At 39.7% G+C, this 19,495-nt stretch overlaps 1 protein-coding gene and 1 long non-coding RNA gene across 5 annotated transcripts in view; one reads left to right on the top strand and one right to left on the bottom strand.

The window, feature by feature from the left end:
- The window catches only part of LOC105473458 (exportin for tRNA), a 56,174-nt gene extending 40,762 nt beyond the window's left edge, over positions 1-15,412 (top strand). For 3 of the 4 annotated variants that reach the window (XM_011727285.3, XM_011727284.3, XM_011727286.3), the window contains exons 19-25: positions 365-554; positions 1,491-1,607; positions 1,780-1,895; positions 2,613-2,660; positions 6,251-6,322; positions 12,076-12,132; positions 15,150-15,412. In XM_011727285.3, coding sequence (XP_011725587.2) covers positions 365-554; positions 1,491-1,607; positions 1,780-1,895; positions 2,613-2,660; positions 6,251-6,322; positions 12,076-12,132; positions 15,150-15,176 — 627 coding nt within the window. In that variant the 3' untranslated portion in view covers positions 15,177-15,412. The remainder of the gene's footprint in view (positions 1-364; positions 555-1,490; positions 1,608-1,779; positions 1,896-2,612; positions 2,661-6,250; positions 6,323-12,075; positions 12,133-15,149) is intronic. The other variant, XM_024790213.2, reaches the window with a different exon arrangement.
- LOC139356721 (uncharacterized) lies at positions 340-19,449 on the bottom strand. The gene is made up of 2 exons (XR_011609069.1): positions 19,189-19,449; positions 340-611 (listed from the first exon to the last, which is right to left on the bottom strand). It is a non-coding gene; the product is annotated as an uncharacterized lncRNA (long non-coding RNA).
- Positions 19,450-19,495: the final 46 nt, after the last annotated feature.

Genomic DNA, 19,495 nt, shown 5'->3' with positions numbered 1-19,495 from the left:
CCTATGTCAGCCTCCTGAGTAGCTGGGACTGGGATTACAGGCGCTCGCCACTACACCCAGCTAGTTTTTGTATTTTTAGTACAGATGGGGTTTCACCATGTTGGGCAGACTGGCCTCGAACTCTTGACCTTAGGTGATTCACACGCCTTAGCCTCTCAAAGTGCTGCGATTACAGCTGTGAGCCACTGCGTCTGGCCTAGTAATGTTTATGTTATATAGATTTTATCTTAAAATTGATATTTGCTAACTGAATTATGTACATATGCATTCTAAATAGAAAAGAAAGGCTTTATGTAAAATAGTTTTTTTAAGTTGTATATTAGTATTGTTACTAATTGCTGAAGTAATGATTGTTTGTTTTCAGATACAGGTATCCCCATTTTTACAACAGATGTTCATGCCCCTGCTTCATGCAATTTTTGAAGTGCTGCTCCGGCCAGCAGAAGAAAATGACCAGTCTGCTGCTTTAGAGAAGCAGATGTTGCGGAGGAGTTACTTTGCTTTCCTGCAAACAGTCACAGGCAGTGGGATGAGCGAAGTTATAGCAAATCAAGGTGGGGACGCATGCCATGTCCAATTAGTCTGCTTAAGTCTGTGTCACTGTTGTACACCTGTATGACCAAGAGCAAACTGAAGTAAATACAGAAATTTTGAAGTTTGTTGTCCCATGGGAAGACAGTTTATTGTTTTCAGGGTGGGAATTGATCACTTTTATGTAAAGCACCTAAAATTAATTTGTATTCTGTTCCCTTTTTCTTTATGCAATATTTTTTAATTTGATTCTTTAGCAATATAAATAACATGACTACTTACAGAATTGACCTGACAATTGAGTCTTTATGGCAAATTTGCCATTTTGAAATATAAAATAAATGGAGCTGTATAGATTTTTGTGGAGAATTCTGTATAGGAAATTCAGGGAACAAGATACCAAGGGCAAACTGTTTTTTTGGTGGTTTTTTTTTTTAATTTAATTTAATTTTATATGTGAGATAGGGTCTCACTCTATTGCCCAGGCTGGAGTGCAGTGGTATGATCACGACTCATTGCAACCTCCACCTCCTGGGCTATCGTCCCATTTCTACCTCCTGGGCTATCCTCCCATTTGTACCTCCTGTGTAGCCAGGACCATTGGCACTTGCCATAATGCTGGGCTTATTTTTTGTAGAGATGGGATCTCACCATGTTGCCCAGGCTGGTGTCAAACTCCTGGGCTCAAGCAATCTTCCTCAGCCTCGCAAAATGCTGGAATTATAGACAGGAGCCACCACGCCCAACTGATTTTTCAGTGTTTAATGTTTAAACTTTAGGTGCCCAGTTAATAAAAATCAAGGGATTTTGGCAACTCTGTAAATGCTTTTTTCCCCCCTTCATTTTTCCCATTCCACCTGTAAATGATTTTTCATATACATTAGTATATGAAAAGAGAACTTCAGGTTGCTTTCCTAGTTAATTTTGGAAATTACTTAAACTAAAGTTTTTCTTCTCAGGTGCAGAGAATGTGGAAAGAGTGTTGGTTACTGTTATTCAAGGAGCAGTTGAATATCCAGATCCAATTGCACAGAAAACATGTTTTATCATCCTCTCAAAGTTGGTAGAACTCTGGGGTAAGATGATTTTATTTCTTAACCTTCGTTTCCCAAACTCTTTCATAAAACTCTTAGAGATGAAATGGAACGTAGCCCTAACAGAGAGAGAAACTGGGAGTTGGTTTTCCCTGGTGATGAATTAATTGACTTACTTTTATATATAAGATGAAAATTTGAATTCTCTTGACAGGAGGTAAAGATGGACCAGTGGGATTTGCTGATTTTGTTTATAAGCACATTGTCCCCGCATGTTTCCTAGCACCTTTAAAACAAACCTTTGACCTGGCAGATGCACAAACAGTATTGGTAAGCACCTAGGAATCTTTGTTTACCTTGTGTAGCTCTCATATATTCCCAATTTCTTCTTTAATGCCAGGTTGATTATATTATGTTTCATTGAATTTTTTTTTTAATTTAGTGATTTCAGATCAGGGTTCATTTTTTTTTAGATTTATGATACCTTCTGGAGTTTTTATGAATTCTTTTTGAATCCCAATGCTACTGCTGAATTTTACAAATTCTGCTCCTTCAACTTTAACACCTGACTTTTTCTAGGACCATGAAAGGACATATGACACAAACATTCTTTCAAGTTTCAGTATTAGTTTCCTACTACTATTTTAAGTCTAAAACTTGCACCTAGTGGTTTTCCCTAATCATTAAGAGCATGAAATGGCAACTTGATCCTCCTTGTATGATAGTTTCCCCAAATCTCATCTTCACAATATTTAATGTCAATTTCCACTTTCTCACTTTCCCACAACCTGGTAAAAGCTAGATTTCGTAATTGTAATGTACTACATTAAAACAACAGTTTGTATTTTTTTGGTTTTTTTCCTTTTTTACTTCAACCCACTTAGTCCACCTGCCTGTTACCTTTCCTTCCTCTATCCCTTCTCTGGAGTTAAATATTTCTCTGGAAATACTTATTTGAATTTCCCTGGCAGTGGCCAGGATAGTAAAGAGCTGGATCACTAAAACAAGAATTGAGTATATAGAAATTCTTAAACTTGTTTTTCACAGGCTTTATCTGAGTGTGCAGTGACCCTGAAAACAATTCATCTCAAACGGGTAAGCCTTGTAGTCCATGCCCCTTCATTTTCATCTCGTGTGGTGTTATTATCTTGTTCTTGAAAGATGTATCTTGTGTAAAATTTAACTTTCGTTTTCACTTTTTTGGATGTGGGGAAAGGGGATGAATGAAAGTAGCAGTATCCATTTATTGTCCTTCATGTCTTGGGTAACATGTTTTGGTTTGACTAAGGATGTGAAAAAGCCAGAATTTCAAGATTCAGTTTTCACGATCTTGTAGGCTTCCTTACTACCAGATTTTTTACTTTATTTTTGTTTGTATTTGTTTTTTGGAGACTGAGTGCAAGCTGGAGTGCAGTGGCATGATCTTGGCTCACTGCGACCTCTGCCTCCCAGATTCAAGCAATTCTCCTGCCTCAGTCTCCCAAGTAGCTGGGATTACAGGCACCCGCCACCATGCCCGGGTAATTTTTATATTGTTAGTAAAAACAGGGTTTCACCATGTCGGCCAGAGTGGTCTCGAACTCCTGACCTCAAGGGATCCGCCTGCCTTGGCTTCCCAAAGTGCTGGGATTACAGGCGTGAGCCACTGCGCCCGGCCTATTTTTTATTTATTTATTTTTTGAGACAGGCTCTCCTCTGTCACTCAGGTTGGAATGCAATGTGCAATCTGGGGTCACTGCAACCTCCACCTCCTGGAGGCTCAACCGATCCTCCCATCTCAGTCTCCAGAGTAGCTGGGACCACACAGGTGCATGCCACCACACCCAGCTAATTTTTATATTTTTTGTAGAGATGAGGTTTCACCATGTTGGCCAGGCTGGTATTGAACTCCTGATCTCAAGTTGATCTGCCCACCATGGCATCCCAAAGTGCTGAGATTACAGGCGTGAGCCACTGTGCCCAGCCTTGCTTATTTCTTTAATATATATTTTACTTTATTTTTTGTGATAGGTTCTCCCTGTGTTACCCAGGCAAGAGTACAGTGGCATGATCTCAGCTCACTGCAGACCCAGCCTCCCAGGCTCAAGTACTGTTCCTACCTCAGCCTCCTGAATAGCTGGGAGTACAGGTGCACGCCACCACACCTGGCTAATTTTTGCGGTTTTTGTAGAGACCAGGTCTCACCATTGTGCCTAGGCTGGTCTTGAACTCCTGGACTCAAACATTCCTCCTGCCTTGGCTTCCCCAAGTGCTGCTATTACACCATGCCCAGCTGATTCTGGGTATTTGTAAATAGCTGGAATTGGTTGCCAACATTTAAAAATCTCAATATATTTTTTAACCAAAAATTCCTTCCTCCAGCCTCTCTCAAAGCCATAGAATGCCAGCACAGGACTGGTATTGCCACATAGCTACAGCCAGCTAAAAAGCAGTAGTTGCCCTCACTCCCTATAAAGAACGTGAGCTTTTGCTCAGTGGTCTCCATTTAGCTGTGCACTCATTTGAACTTGATTTTTTGATTCTGATAGAGACTTGAAGTGTTTTCAGTTCAGCCGCATTTCCTCTATACTTGCTACCTGCAAGTAGGTGTGCAAGTGGGTGGGGTAGCTGTGTGTTTAGGGACAGCAGGGGAACTGTATAAAGATAAATAAAGCATCTCCTGATATTCTCCCTCAGAATCAAGGGAGACTAACACATAAAAAACTCTAGTGGTTTAAGTAGTACTTTAGTGGAGATATATAAAATATTGTGGAACTAAAGCTGAACAGGCAAATTTTCCTGAGGGGGCAATCTAAGCAAGCTATAGGAAAGAGGTGATATTTTTGATGGCCCTTAAATGTAGATTGATGGAACTAATAGGGAGCTGGCATTCTGGGCAAAGTTAAGTAGGTGTACAAAGACAGATTAGATGTCACATGGTGGATTTGGTGGGAAGTTACAGACTTAACTCTGTTTAGCTAAAGTATGGAGGCAGAAGTGATAGCTAAAAAATAAGATGAGACTAGATAGACAAAAGCCTTGTGTTAACATGTGTAGAGTTGGGAAGTCAGTAGGCAGTTGGTTTGTAATTTAGGAGGGAAAGTGTTCAGAACATTGGGTCTGAAGCAGTTAGAATTAAATACTGATTTTGGAGTCCTCAGTGTAAGTCAGTCAAAGTAAAGCCATAGGAATGACTGAGACTTTCTAAGACCAGAACAGAAAGAACTTTGGCTCAAGCAAGAGTCAACAAAAAAGTAGAACCAGATAGCCAGGTGTGGTGGTGCACGCCTGTAATCCCAACTACTTGGCAGGCTGAAGTACAAGAATTGCTTGAACCCAGGAGGTGAGGTTGCAGTGAGCTGAGATCATGGCACTGCACTCTAGCCTGGGCAACAGAGTGAGACTGTCTCAAAAAACAAAAACAAAACAAAATGAAAAAGCAGAACCAGAGGTAGGAGCATTGTGAAAGACAAGGGAAGACAGTCTCAAGAGGGGAGATTGGATGGCATTGTTTGGATGCTAGACAGTCAAAGTGGGTGTGGATGAGGAATGAAAGGAAACAGTAAGGATGGTATTTCTAGTTCAGAAGTATTTGTTTTATCGATAGAAGTGTTAATTTAAACATACAGAATTGAGTCAAACAATATTATATTTAAAGTGTTTTGCTTCAAAATCAAAAAGAAAAAAATGTTTTGCTTCATTGTTCTATTTTCTCATTCTTTTGACTGACTTGAGGTATAAGTTTACTTTCCCTGATTCAAAACAAGCAAAACTACACTTTTAAAAAGTGGTAACAGTGAGGTTACAAAGTGATGAACATTGCATAGGAAGCAATGGTACATAGACAGGGTAGACGTAAGAAAAAGATCAGAAGGAAAGTAGGAGGGATCTGGGAAACAGTGCAGGGTTACTGCCTCTCAGTTAAAGACAGGTTTCCTGTGATGGGTCATTAAACTGTGACCTAGATCCAAGGTGAAGGAGGAAACATAAATCCTTTGATTCAGGAGCACTAATATTAAACAGGAATTCCAGGTGTTAGTGCAATGAAGAGTCCATCAAGGAGAGATACATTGATTTTTTTTTTTGAGACAGTGTCGCTCGGTCGCCCAGGCTGGAGTACAGTGGCATAATCTCAGCTCACTGCAGCCTGTGCCTGCCAGGTTTAAGTGATTCTCCTGTCTCAGCCTCCTGAGTAGCTGGGATTACAGGCATGTGCCATGATGCCCGGCTAATTTTTTTCTATCTTTGGTAGAAACAGGGTTTCACCATGTTGGCCACACTGGTCTGGAACTCCTGACCTCAAGTGATCCACCCACGTCGTCCTCCCAAAGTGCTGGGATTACAGGCGTGAGCCACTGCACCTGGCCAAGAACCTTATTTTTCAGATGGAGAAACCAAGGCTCAGAGAGGTTAAGTAACTTGTCCAAGTGCAGCAAACCACCAGGGCACATGTATGCCTATGTAACAAAACTGCACGTTCTGCACATGTACCCCAGAACTTAAAGTATAATAAAAAAAAAAAAAAGAAAGAAAAAAAAGAAAAAGTTGCCAGAGCCAGGCTTCAAACCAAGGCAGTCTGGCTCTGGAGTCTGTTTTCTTAAGCACAATATTATGTTGCCTTTAAAGTGTACATGTATTGTTCCAATTCTTTTTAAGCTTATTAATGTCAAGCAAGAAAACAGTTGTAAGTATCTTTTAATCTTCAGGGCCCAGAATGTGTTCAGTATCTTCAACAAGAATACCTGCCCTCCTTGCAAGTAGCTCCAGAAATAATTCAGGTAAGAGCTGTTTCTTACCATTGTGTAGGCGAGCAATCACAGTAGTAGCAGTATTGCCTGTGACATTGTCGCCAGCAGAAATCACAAATATTTTCATATTACATAAGTTGTTGCCAGTATCTGAAAATACTGTTTATGCTTATCACCATTTTGAAATTGAGTTACTAAGTAATATCACTACACCTTGTTATCTAACAAGTTAATAAGTCCTTACTGTTCTACCATACTTTAGTTTGATAACCATTGGTCAGTATAATTGGCTTCTGTCGTAATCCCATGTATTATGTTTTATGCATTTAAAAAAAAAAAACATTCTAAAGGAACCAGTAGGCTTTTCCAGACTGCTGAAGGGGACCACAGCAGAGTTCTGAAGCTTTGTGCCAGGTAGTTCATTATGTGTACACCAAGTTTATCAAGGCTTAATCTGTAAATCTGAAACTGTATTTTGAGAAAAGTGTCTGGAAAGTGACCTTATACTTTTAAGAAGTCATTTGTATAATATTGTTTCTTGGCATATAATTTTCCAGATTTCTTGTCCAGTAGTACATGGAGTTAATGAAGTATCAAACTTTTGATTAAAACTAGAATTACAATCTCTTATGTAGATTGCAAAATTTGTTTCTTCATCAATAGTGTTTTTATTGTAAGAAAACTTACATGAGAAATATACCATCTTAACAATTTTTACGTGCACAACACAGTGTTGTTAATTATAGGGACAGTGATGTACCTGTAAAATATAGGTGGATCTCTAGAACATATTCATCTTGTATAACTTAAGACTTTATGCCCGTTGATTAGCAATTCCCATTTCCCACAGCCCCCATCTCCTGGCAACCACCATTCTACTCTCTGATTCTGTGAATTTCACTACTTTAGATACTGAATATAAGTGGAATCATACAGTTATGTCTCTTTTTGTGACTGGCTGTTTCACACAATGTGTTCTAGGTTCATCCATGTTGTTACATATGTCAGGATTTCCCAATTTTTTAAGGCTGAATAACATGCCATTGTATGCATATATCACATTTTCTTTATGCATTAATCCAGTGATAGATTCATTTGGGATTATTTTCACATCTTGGCTATCTCAAGTGCTACAGTTAACATGGGAGTGCAAATATGTCTTTGAGATGCTGATTCCAATTCTTGTAGATAAATACCCAGAAGTGGGATTGCTGGATTATATGGTAGTTCTACTTTTAATTTTGTGAAGAAACCTCTTACTGTTTTCTATAGAGGCTGTATACCATTTTGCATTTCCGTCAGTTGTGTAGCAGGGTTCCAATTTTTCCACATCCTCACCAATGCTTGTTGTCTCTTGTTTTTTTATAATAGCCATTCTAATAGGTCTGAGGTGATATTGTGGTTTTGATTTGCATTTCCCTGATGATTAGTGATGTTTGAACATCTTTTCATATACCTGTTAGCCATTTGTATTTGGAGAAGTCTATTCAAGTCTTTAGCCCATTTTCTAATCAAGTTATTAAGTTTTTTGCTATTGAATTAGAGGAGCTTTTTATATTTTAGAAATTAACCCCTTATCAGATAAATGGTTTGCAAATATTTTCTCCCTTTCTTGAGCTATTCCAGAGGTTGCCTTTCTGCTGTGTTGATTGCTTACTTTATGGTGCAGAAGCTTCTTAGTTTGATGTAGCCCCACTAATGTAGCTTTTCATGATATCAATGAAATTATTTCCAAGACCAGCATCTTGAAGCTCTTCTATGTTTTCTTCTAGTTTTGCAGTTTGGAGACTTTATATAAAGACTTTAATACATTTTGAGTTGAGTTTTGTGTATGGTGTTAGATAAGGGTCTCGTTTTCTTTTGCACATAGATATCCAGCTTTACCAGCGCCATTTGTTGAAGAGATTATTGTTTCCCCATTGTGTATTCTTAGTACCCTTGTTGAAGATCAGTTGACTATATGCAGGGTTGATTTTCAAATTCTATTTTGTTCCATTGGTTTGTATGTCTGTCTTAAAAGAGACAGGGTCTCACTCTGTTGTCCAGACTCAAATGTGGTGGCACCATCATAACTCACAGCAACGACAAACTCCTGGACTCAATCCTTCTGCGTCTGCCTCTGCCTCCCAAGTAGCTAGGATATATGTCTGTCTTTTGCTGTTACCATACTGTTTTCATACTGTAATATTAAAATATATTGTGAAATCTGGAAGTGTAGTACATCCAGCTTTGCTCTTTCTCTGGATTGTTTTGACTATTCAGGGCCTTTTGTGATTTTATGTAAATTCTAGTTTTGTTTTTTCTATTTCTATAAAATATGCTCTTGGAACTTTTATATGGATTGCCTTGAATCTATACATTGCTTTGTTTTTGTTTTTGGAATGATTAAGAAGCTTTTTAAAATTTTTTTAATTTATTTTTATTTTTTTGAGATGGAGTCTTGCTTTAGTGCCCAGGCTGGAGTGCAGTGGCATGATCTTGGCTCATTGCATGCAACCTCCGCTTCCCAGGTTCAAGTGATTCTCGTGGCTCAACTTCCTGAGTAGCTGGGATTACAGGCAGGCACCACCATGCCGGGCTTATTTTTGTTTTTGCTTTTTTTAGTAGAGACCAGGCTGGTCTCGAACTCCTGACCTCAGTGATCTTCCCACCTTGGCCTTCTAAAGTCTCGGGACTACAGGTGTGAGCCACCTTGCCTGGCCATTAAGAAGCATTTTGTTGACCTGATGGAATAGCGATATTCATTTAGCAGCTCAGTTTTATATACTCTTTCCCCTGTGTCGTTTTACATAACGTGTAAAGGTGGGGAGGAGGGCCCTTTTATTGCAAAGACATTTCCAGAGTTGTCATCTTTTTCTTTCTCTTTTTTGAGACAGTCTTGCTCTGTCGCTGAGACTGGAGTGCAATGGCATTATCTCTGCTCACTGTAACTTCTGCCTCCCAGGTTCAAGCAATTCTCCGGCCTCAGCCTCCCAAGTAGTTAGGATTACAGGCACCCACCACCACGCCTAATTTTTATATTTTTAGTAGAGACGGGGGGTCACCATGTTGGCTAAGCTGGTCTTGAACTCCTGACCTCAAGTGATCCGCCGGCCTCAGCCTCCCAAAGTGCTGGGATTACAGGCATGAGCCATCGCACCTATCCAGAACCAGGGGCTTTTCTGTGACCAAGGTAACCCCTTATCAATTACCCTAGCCCGTAGTGGCCTTGGATCTTACTGCTAGGCACTGGCTTTCAGTGTTGCTTTGTACTTCCCTGTCTTCTCCTTGGGTAATGCCACTAGGCCTGGGTAGGACGCCTGCCCTTTCACTTCATGGGTAGATTCCCATAAGAACTACTTTGAAGGCCAAAACGAGATGGGTGAGAGAGCTGCTTTTTCTCCTGCTCTCCTTTCTTGTGTCCTCATTCTTGCCCATGATTTTTTTGATGTGTTCCATGATCTCCTTATTCATCTTGATCTCTATATCCACCAGGACCTGCTCTTCATAATATAAATAGAATTGTAGGAAGGGTGATGGTATTGTGTTCTCAAACATCATGATCTGCATCCAAGGGTTTTTTGTTTGTTTGTTTGTTTGTTTGAGATGGGGTCTTGCTGTAGTCTTGCTCTGTCGCCCAGGCTAGAGTGCAGTAGCATGATCTCAGCTCACTGCAGCCTCCGCCTCCCGGGTTCAAGTGAATCTCCTGCCTCAACCTCCCGAGTAGCTGGGATTACAGGCGACGGCCACCGCACCCAGCTAATTTTTGTATTTTTAGTAGAGACAGGGTTTCACCATGTTGGCCAGGCTGGTCTCGAATTCCTGACCTCATGATCCACCCACCTCGGCTTCCCAAAGTGCTGGGATTACAGGCGTGAGCCACTGTGCCCCATCCAAGGGTTTTTTTTTTTTTTTTTTTTATCTGAGAAATAAATTTCCTGGTACCCTCACCCAGCTGCCCAGGTGTGTTATAATTCACTGTTATGACCTTCACCAACTCCCTGAACACTACTACATCACCCTGGTCTGGGTACTGCAGAAGGGGAAGGGCCCCTTCACAGGTGGTGGCAGTCAGACACCAAAGAGGGGTAAGAGAACAGCAGACACCACTTCTCCTCAGCAGATTGCTTTGGGTAGTGAGGACATTTTAACAATATTAAGTCTTCAGTCCATGACACAGCTGTCTTTCAATGGTGTTTTTTTGTTTTTATTTTGAGACAGGGTCCTCACTGTTGCCCAGGCTAGTGTGCAGTGGTGCGATCTCAGCTCACCGCAACCTCTGCCTCTCAGGTTCAAGCAGTTCTCCCACCTAAACCTCCCAAGTAGCTGGGACTACAGGTGTGTGGCACCACACCTGGCCAATTTTTGTATTTTTGGCAGAGATGGGGTTCCACCATGTTGGCCAGCCTGGTCTTGAACTCCAGACCTCAAGTGATCCAGCCACTTCAACCTCCCAAAGTGATGGGATTACAGGCATGAACCATTGCGCCCAGCCTCAATGGTGTTTTTTTGAGGCTTTTATAATGCTGTTTTTCCAAAAATAAAATAGATCTCACATGAGTTTAAAAAATGAATTTAACTCATTTTTAATGAATTTGTGATCTCTTACTTAACAATATACCACCTTTAACTTTAGAGATATTAATGACTTTCTTGGTTATCATTTGTTACATAAGTAAACTAGTATTTTAATGAAAATAATTATTAATTATTCTTGTGATCTTAGTGCTCACCAAAAGTAGAACTAGACCATTCAGTTTACAGCTAATCTTCTTCCAGATTGCTAAATGAAGCAAAATTATTTTTCTATTTAGTAATTCATTATGAAAGATAAGGAACCTGTTTTCCATTTTTAATATGCCTTATGTCTGACAACACATTTTGCAGAATATTCCCTATTAGAATTCTCTTTTTCTTTTGGTCTTGCTCTGTTTGGTTATCCCTCTTACTAGATGTGAGCAGCCATAGCAATGTAGTTTTTGTCCCACTCTTATCAGGCATGAGTCCACCTTGTCTAGGAGAGCTATGTTCTCAAAAGTGAAATCAGCCTGTTTGACAAGTACTAACATTTGAAAATGCTATAAACCTCTTGTGGTGAGATACTGTTTGAATTGATCTTGATAAATTAAATACTATGAATTTGAAGCAACCTTAAATTCCTTTGACAGAAAAATAAACAAAATATGGTATATATACACAATAGAATATTAAGCCTGATTTATAAAATAATCCTGTCATATGCTATAATGTGGATGAACCTAGAGGACGTTATGCTAAATGAAATAAGGCAGTTATTAAAAGACAATGCTATATGATTCCATTTGTTTGAGATATCTAAAGTAGACTCACCAAAGCAGAAAGTGGTGGTTGCCAGGGGCTGGAGCAGGGGAAAATGGGGAGTTCTTCAATTAAGAGGCAGAAAGCAAGCTTGTTTTGCAAGATGTAAAAGTTCTAGAAACCTGTTGTACAATAGTGTGCATGTAGTTAATGCTACTGTACCGTACATGTAAAAGTGGTTAATGTGATAAGTTTTAAGTGTTTTTACAGCTTTTTTTAAAAAAGAGCCAGGCACAGTGACTTATACCTGTAATTCCAGCTTCTTGGGAGGCTGAGGTGGGAGTGTCCTTTGAGCCTAGGAGTTGGAGGCTGCAGTGAGCTATGATCACACCGCTGTACTCCAGCCTAGATGACAGAGCAAGACCATCTCTTAAAAAAAATTAAAAAAAAAAAAAAAGTGGATATGAATTACAATGGATTTAATACGAATACGTTTGTTCTTTCTCCCTCTTTTCCCCACCCCCCAGGAGTTTTGTCAAGCGCTTCAGCAGCCTGATGCTAAAGTTTTTAAAAATTACTTAAAGGTAGGTATTTGCGAAGCTCACGTATCTTCATACAATTAGGTAATGTTTGAGAGCCAAGAGAGAATATGTATCTGCAATTATAGATGTTTATGTGAAGTCCCTTTTAACTAAGCTGTTGCAAAAGATCGTAAGTTAGGTAAGCACACTGAATGTGTACACCTTTGATTATATTGGTGAGAAAATGCCAGTTTTATTTTATAGTTTCATGATGTAATTAAATAGAAACTAGAGGCATTAGGAGAATAAGAAATGTTCAGGAACAGTTGTCTACATTAAGTTGAAAAGAAGGGGCTAAAAATATAAAAACAGAAGAAGGAGATACTTGCTTATATCCTATTTTGAAACATTTGAACTGTAAAACATACAAAAACGAGAATCCTCAGATTTGGGCCATCAAGCCTCCTTTTACATTTATGAAATTACTGATTTTTTTTTTTTAACTCTGTAAATCAACAAAAAGTGTCACATGTTTATTTGGTATTCATAGTTATAATTAAGTTCATGAGATGAAACTGTCTTGGTCTTACCTTAGGTAGTCATTCATTTCATACATCATGACTGCTTTTTATGTACCAAGTACTACAGTAATGGCTGCAAATACAACTATGAGTAATTTTCCCTCCCCATAAGGAGCTCATGATCTAGAAATAAAGTTAGTGTGACAAGATGAATTGTTTATTTTTTATTATCTTCACTCAGATAATTTGAAGACAAAGCACTATATTAAATTCAGTAGCAGGTAACTTAGTGTAGCACCTGGTTCTTTTGGTGAAGACATTCAGTGGAATTTGTAAATCAAAGGGCTCTGCACAGAAGTGTGTCATCCTTTGACTGTGTTTCTAACATCTTCCCTTGTCAGTTTTTTCTTAGTTGTAGTTCGTCAGCTTAAACATCTCAGAGAGTTTGTGTGGAAGAATATTGAGGGCTTTTTTTTTTTTTTTTTTTTTTTTTTTTTTTTTATCATTGGGAACCCTCCCCTTCGCCATCCTCCCATAAAAAAGCAAAGTGCCTATGCGAGTAACCCCTGTTGAATAACCGATCAGTCAAACTGAATTTAAGGACTCAATCCTCACTATTAGAGGTGTCTGTAACAGTAGATCTAGGTACCCTGTAGAAGGCTTGTTCTCCAGATGTGGTTATTCATCGGCATAGCATTTGTAAAAAGTCTTCCTTCTGGGCCCAACTTCTCTTCAGTGATGACATTATCTTAGTGATCATAACTATCTCAGTATTAGCATTATTATTCTAGTTGGAAAAAATGAATTTTATTCTTTTGTGCTCATTCCTCCCTTCACATCTGATTGATCCTCAGATCTTGCAGATTCTTTTCTCATCCTCTCTTCTGTCTCTGCTGCTCTGGTGTAGGCTGATGTTATCTTACTCTGATCTCTCTTCTCTTGTTCTAGCCAGGCTGATGTGTTTGACTCTTCAAATAGTCCTTTGATATTTATTCACCTTCCTCATAATCTTCCTAAACAAATTCATGTTTCTCAGTTTGGCACTTAATTTTTTTTTCGAATTCTGACCTGAGACTACCTTTCTGTTTTTTCTTGCAGAAATGGTCTTTACTGTTCTTGTAGTTCTTCAAAAATCCTGCCTTAATAGCAGCCCAACTTCTGTGTGAACTGTACCCATTTTTCTATGTTTGCCTTAAGCACAGTCTCCTTGTAAGGTTTTCTTTTGCCTATATAGTGATCATTCTTTTCCCTGCACATAGTCAGTAGATTATCTGTTAAATGAATCTCCTGGGTACTAGGGCACTATCAATACTGTTCTTGCCTGTATTAGTCCATTTTCACGCTGCTGATAAAGACATACCCGAGACTGGGCAATTTACAAAATAGGTTTATTGGACTCACAATTCCACATGGCAGGGGAGGCCTCACAATCATGTTGGAAGGCAAGGAGGAGCGAGTCACATCTTACATGGATGGCAGCAGGCAAAAAGAGCTTGTGCAGGGAGACTCCCATTTTTAAAACCATCAGATCTCGTGAGACCCATTTACTATCAGGAAAACAACATGGGAAAGACCTGCCCCCATGATTCAATCATCTCCCACCCGGTCCTTCCCACAACACATGGGAATTATGGGAGCTACAAGATGAGATCTGGGTGGGGACACAGGGTCAAACCATATCATTGTCCTTACTGAGAACAGTGAATTATGTCTGATGCTCACCTGACCTGCTATGGATGGCAGTGTGTAGTACTAGGCCATGCCTAGCACAGCCTCTAGCCAATTCCTTTGTAGTCTCAAATTTTGACTTGGAAGTACTTTTGAATCATCAAATAAATAGTAAATTCCTCATGGGGTTAGAATTGCTGTGTTTAGCTTTGACTTGTTTCCTCCTCAAATTTTATTTATTTATTTATTTTTGAGACGGAGTTTCGCTATTGTTGCCCAGGCTGGAGTGCAATGGCACGATCTCGGCTCACCACAACCTCCACCTCCTGGGTTCAAGTGATTCTCCTGCCTCAGCCTCCCGAGAAGCTGGGATTACAGGCATGCGCCACCGCACCAGGCTAATTTTTTCTATTTTGAGTAGAGATGGGGTTTCTCCGTGTTAGTCAGGCTGATCTCAAACTCCTGACCTCAGGTGATCCGCCCGCCTCAGCCTCCCAAAGTGCTGGGATTACAGGCATGAGCCACCGCGCCTAGCCTCAATATGTAATTTACCAGTGTTAATTTTGAAATAGTACCAATCAGTAAAAAGGTGTCAAGAGCATGTTTTCTTCTGACCATTTGATTTCCATAGCATAGAGATAATACCATATTTTCACTACTTCCCCAGTTGGGTGATGTCAGCCTAAGTTATAGCTAGACTTACCAAATTCTCCAGAACAGAAAGTTCTTACCTTGGATTACATATGGATATATAAGGCATGTGAAATGTTCTAAATGTCTATCATACGTTACAAAAGAACACTGCTAGCACTCAGAAACTTGGAGCCATTCTTCAGGTGAAAGTGATGCCTTCTGACATTAGTATTGACTGCATTGATACTTTATTTACAGGTGTTCTTCCAGAGAGCAAAGCCCTAAGGACTGGATTTCCCTGTGCCTACTTCATGATCAGGAATTCCAGTTAGTGTATAAAGAAGCGATTTTTGTGTGCCATTCATGCTGGTCTTTTTCACACTGTTTTGAGCTTACTGCAGTATATGTTTTGGGATTTTTCTGTAAAATGGGTGTAATTTTCCTGACACAGGTATGTAACAACAAAAGAAGTTGCCTGCATGCCGGTCCAAATTGTTCTGTATAAAGATGCTCTTAAAAGATACAGTTATCCTAGAACCTTAATTCTTTTTTATTTGAAATTTTAAGTCAAGTCCTTTATAAAGACCATAGCAGTGGAAAACAGTGTACTTTTTAAAAAATTGCTGAATATAAAATGTTTGAAAATTTTCTTTATGTGTGAAGACACATAAAGTATGGGGGGAATACAACAATCAAAACTAACTTTTTGTAGATAGCCATTTCATTTCTTTAAACTGTTTCAATGCCAATATGTATTCTACAAAAGAGAATGGTTTTAGGCTCCAGTGTTATACTTTTTTTTATATATATATATATAAATAAATTTTACGTAGTGAAATCTACCAAGTCTCTTCTGGAATTATTGTAAATACTTTAGTTTTATTTTCATCTTAATCTCTCCCTAATTTCCCATTTAAAGGTTTACAAATATGAGTGTGTGGATGCTTTAATTCATTTAACCTCACTCCTCAAAGGTAACACGCAACTTAGTTCTGTTATATGAGAGTCTTTTTTTTTAATATACTAGAAAAAGCCTATGTGAATCTGTTGATAGAATTTAAAATTCCAGGCCAGGCGTGGTGGCTCACGACTGTAATCCCAGCACTTTGGGAAGCCAAGGCAGGTGGATCATTTGAGGTCAGGAGTTTGAGACTAGCCTGGCCAACATGGTGAAACCCCATCTCTACTAAAAATACAACAGTTAGCCAAGTGCGATGGTGCACGCTTGTAATCCCAACTACTCAGGAGGCTGAGGCAGGAGAATCGCTTGAACCCAGAAGGCAGAGGTTGCAGTGAGCTGAGATTGTGCCACTGCATGCCAACCTGGGCGAGAAAGTGAGACTCTGTCTCAGAAAAAAAAAGAATTTAAAATCCCAATTTATTTTCTAACTCTTTTATTGGATGTATTTAGAACACAGTATACCTATAGTATACCTATGTGTTTATTATGTTTGTAAATGGTAGCTAACATTTAATTACTAGAAGTACTTACCCCTGCCTTCCTCCATTTTTATTAATAGCTACTTGAGAAAGCAAAAGGAAATAATAGTTATCAGTAGTATCACTGGAAAATTAAGAAGAGAGGAGGGACAAAACTGAGCAGCAGAATTCATATAGACATTTAAGTTTAAATTCTAAAAGCTCAATTGAGATTTTCAGGGAGGGTGTGTTTTGCCCTTTGGCCTCATGAATGGGTTTCATGATGGGCTTCAGTGGCCTATAAACTCTGTAAAATTCTATTCTAAATTTTGCACATTTATTTTGTTCTGGTTAATTCCAGAAGACATTTCAAACATTTTTCTTACATCATATAATAAAAGTACTTAACTAAATTGACAATTATAAAAATAAATCAGCCGGGCACGGTGGCTCACACCTGTAATCCCAGCACTTTGGGAGGCCGAGGTGGGTGGATCACAAGGTCAGGAGTTCAAGATCAGCCTGGCCAACATGGTGAAACCCCATCTCTACTAAAAATACAAAAATTAGCCAGGCGTGGTGGCGGGCACCTGTAATCCCAGCTACTTGGAGGCTGAGGCAGAGAATTGCTTGAACCCAGGAGGTGGAGGTTGCAGTGAGCCGAGATTGTGCCATCGCACTCTAGCCTGGGCAACAGAGAGACTCTCTCAAAAAATAAAATAAAATAAAATAAAATAAATAAATAAATAAATCAGTGAAATGCACCTTATACTTTAATAAAAAATGTTTTCAGAAATAGATAAGTGAAAGCTGAGTGTTTCTTTGATAGGGTCCCCTGTACTATACGAGTGATAATTACAGCTATTGTAATAGTAGTAATTGTTAAACAGATACTAATGAGTAGCATAGCATAGTGGGTAAGAGTTTATATAGCACAGGCTCTAGAATCAGATTAAGTAGGTTCAAATACCAGTTCTGCCAGTAACTGGTTTAGAACCTTGGGCAAGTTAAATAATGTCTCCCAGCCTCAGTCTTCCTATTTGTAAAATGGGGGAAATAATGGTAGCTACCTCAAAACTCATTATGAATTCAATGAGTTAAACGTGAAAAGACTTATTGCAGTAGCTGGCACATAAAGACTTGATAGTAGTTTATATGGATGCTATCTCATATTAGCATATATGGAATTAATAGTGTATCACTATACTTTTTTTTTTTTTTTAATAGAGACCAGTCTGTCACCCAGGCTGGAGTGCAGTGGTGACATCATAGCTCACTGTAACTTCTAGCCCCATACTCTACTAATCCTCCTGCCTCAGCATCTGGATTAGCTGTGATCGCAGGTGTGCACCACCACATCCGGCTACTTTTTTTCTTTTTTTTTGGTAGAGACAGGGTCTCTCTATGTTACTCAGTCTGGTCTCAAACTCCTGGCCTCAATCCTCCCACTGGCCTCACAATGTTGGGATTACAGGCATAAACCACTGCGCGCGGCCTGTACTATGCTATCAATTCCATATATGGGAAGGTGTTTTCCCGTTCGGAGCTCTTTAAAGCTCTGCAGAAGATTTACATGTGTTTATCGAGCTAAGAGAAATCAGGGCATGGAAATTGAGTGTGTAATAAAAATTAAACTCTTCATGTTATATAGTCATGCATAATTTCTATCTTCTTCTCTGAAGTTGCCTAGAGCACCATCACAGTTAGGAAACTTCCATCATGAATTTCCTTATTACCAAAAGCAAGTACCCAAATAATTGTCTCAGGAGAGGAAGGACAAACTGTTAACAAGCTGAAATATTTGGGGATTTGTGTGACTTGACTAGGGAACCACAGGGTTTTGTAATGCCTGATTTAGCCCTGTGCCTAACAGTTTATTTAAATCTTAATGCTAATGTTAACTGGTTCCCAGGTGGTTGACCTTGTAAGAAAACACTGTGTGGTATTTTAATGTGGTAAATATGTGAATGAAGGCCTTTGGCTCAGTTAATCACTCCCACAACTTTGAGCTGTGGTTTTACTGGTGGAAGGAACTTTAACAGGTCTTCGCTCTTGTCATTAGATATCAGAGAACTGAAATTGGTTGGAATTGTAAGCAGTGAATAGATGCGTTGTTAGAATGATTCCATCACTTATACATTGTTTAAAATGCTAATAAAGTAACTTGCTTTGTAAGAACACATTAGAGTGGACTTTTGTTATCTCCATTGTGCATTTGATAAAACTGAGGCTTAGAGAGGTAAGAAACTTGCTTTTAAGTTAGTAATTGGCGGCCAAGACAGCAACCCTAGGTCTGTTCCATTCAAAAGCCTCTGAGCCACTCCTCATGACTTCCAAAAGCCTCTGAGCCACTCCTCATGACTTCCCGTTCATTCGTGTTTGCTGTAGTACTTACTCTGGGACACACCATCTTCCTCTTCCCCTCCACTCAGAAATTTAGCCCTAGATGAGCAGCGGTCTGTCTGCCCCCTCCTTACGTTGAGAAAAGCCTGTTTTGCTGTCCGTGGGCAGAAGGGACCCCTTCAGAAAGCTATTCCTTATTGGGAATAGCTGCTTGAGATTTTGACAGTACGAATATTGCAGGACCTAATTTTAGTATTTAGGTTTTAGTTCTTAAATTCTTAAGTTTAGAGTTAGATACTTCAAAACGGCCATTTTCCAAAATACCAAGAGGGAGTTAAATGAACATATTTACATTAAGAATTTAACGTCTTTCTGGGTGATAGGAAAATGAAAAAAAGAATGTAAAGTCTGAATTACTGTGAGACGATAATCTGGTTCCACTGCAGCCAAAGTGGGCCCTTAAAACAGAATCCATCCCTCCCGGCTCTGCCGGCCGTCTCTGCCTGCCCCCCAACGTGTCCCACGTTCTGCAAACCTGTAAATCGGGATGTAATCCCTTGTTCAGAGTCGGTCCGCCCCACTGTCGGCCGGCGCTCGGGGTAGGGGCGGGATTTGCAGTTGCGGGAATCCCAGTTATTGTGTTCGCTGCTCAGGGCTCCTCACTTCGCCTTTAGAGTAAAGGGGAGCGAGGGGAACAGTGGACGGGGTGTGTCTCCAGACATTCCCCTCATTACCGTGGCCCGGGAAGCCGACTCAGCAGTCGCCGCCGCAGCTGCGGTGGCTACCGGACGGGCCATAGACGTGCGCACGCGCACCCGCACCGGCGCGCCGGCCGTCGGTCA

Source organism: Macaca nemestrina, chromosome 10 (genome assembly GCF_043159975.1).
Source record: "Macaca nemestrina isolate mMacNem1 chromosome 10, mMacNem.hap1, whole genome shotgun sequence".
Lineage (NCBI taxonomy): Eukaryota > Metazoa > Chordata > Mammalia > Primates > Cercopithecidae > Macaca > Macaca nemestrina.
Note: the sequence above shows the minus strand (reverse complement) of the source record. Positions and strands in the feature narration are given on the sequence as shown.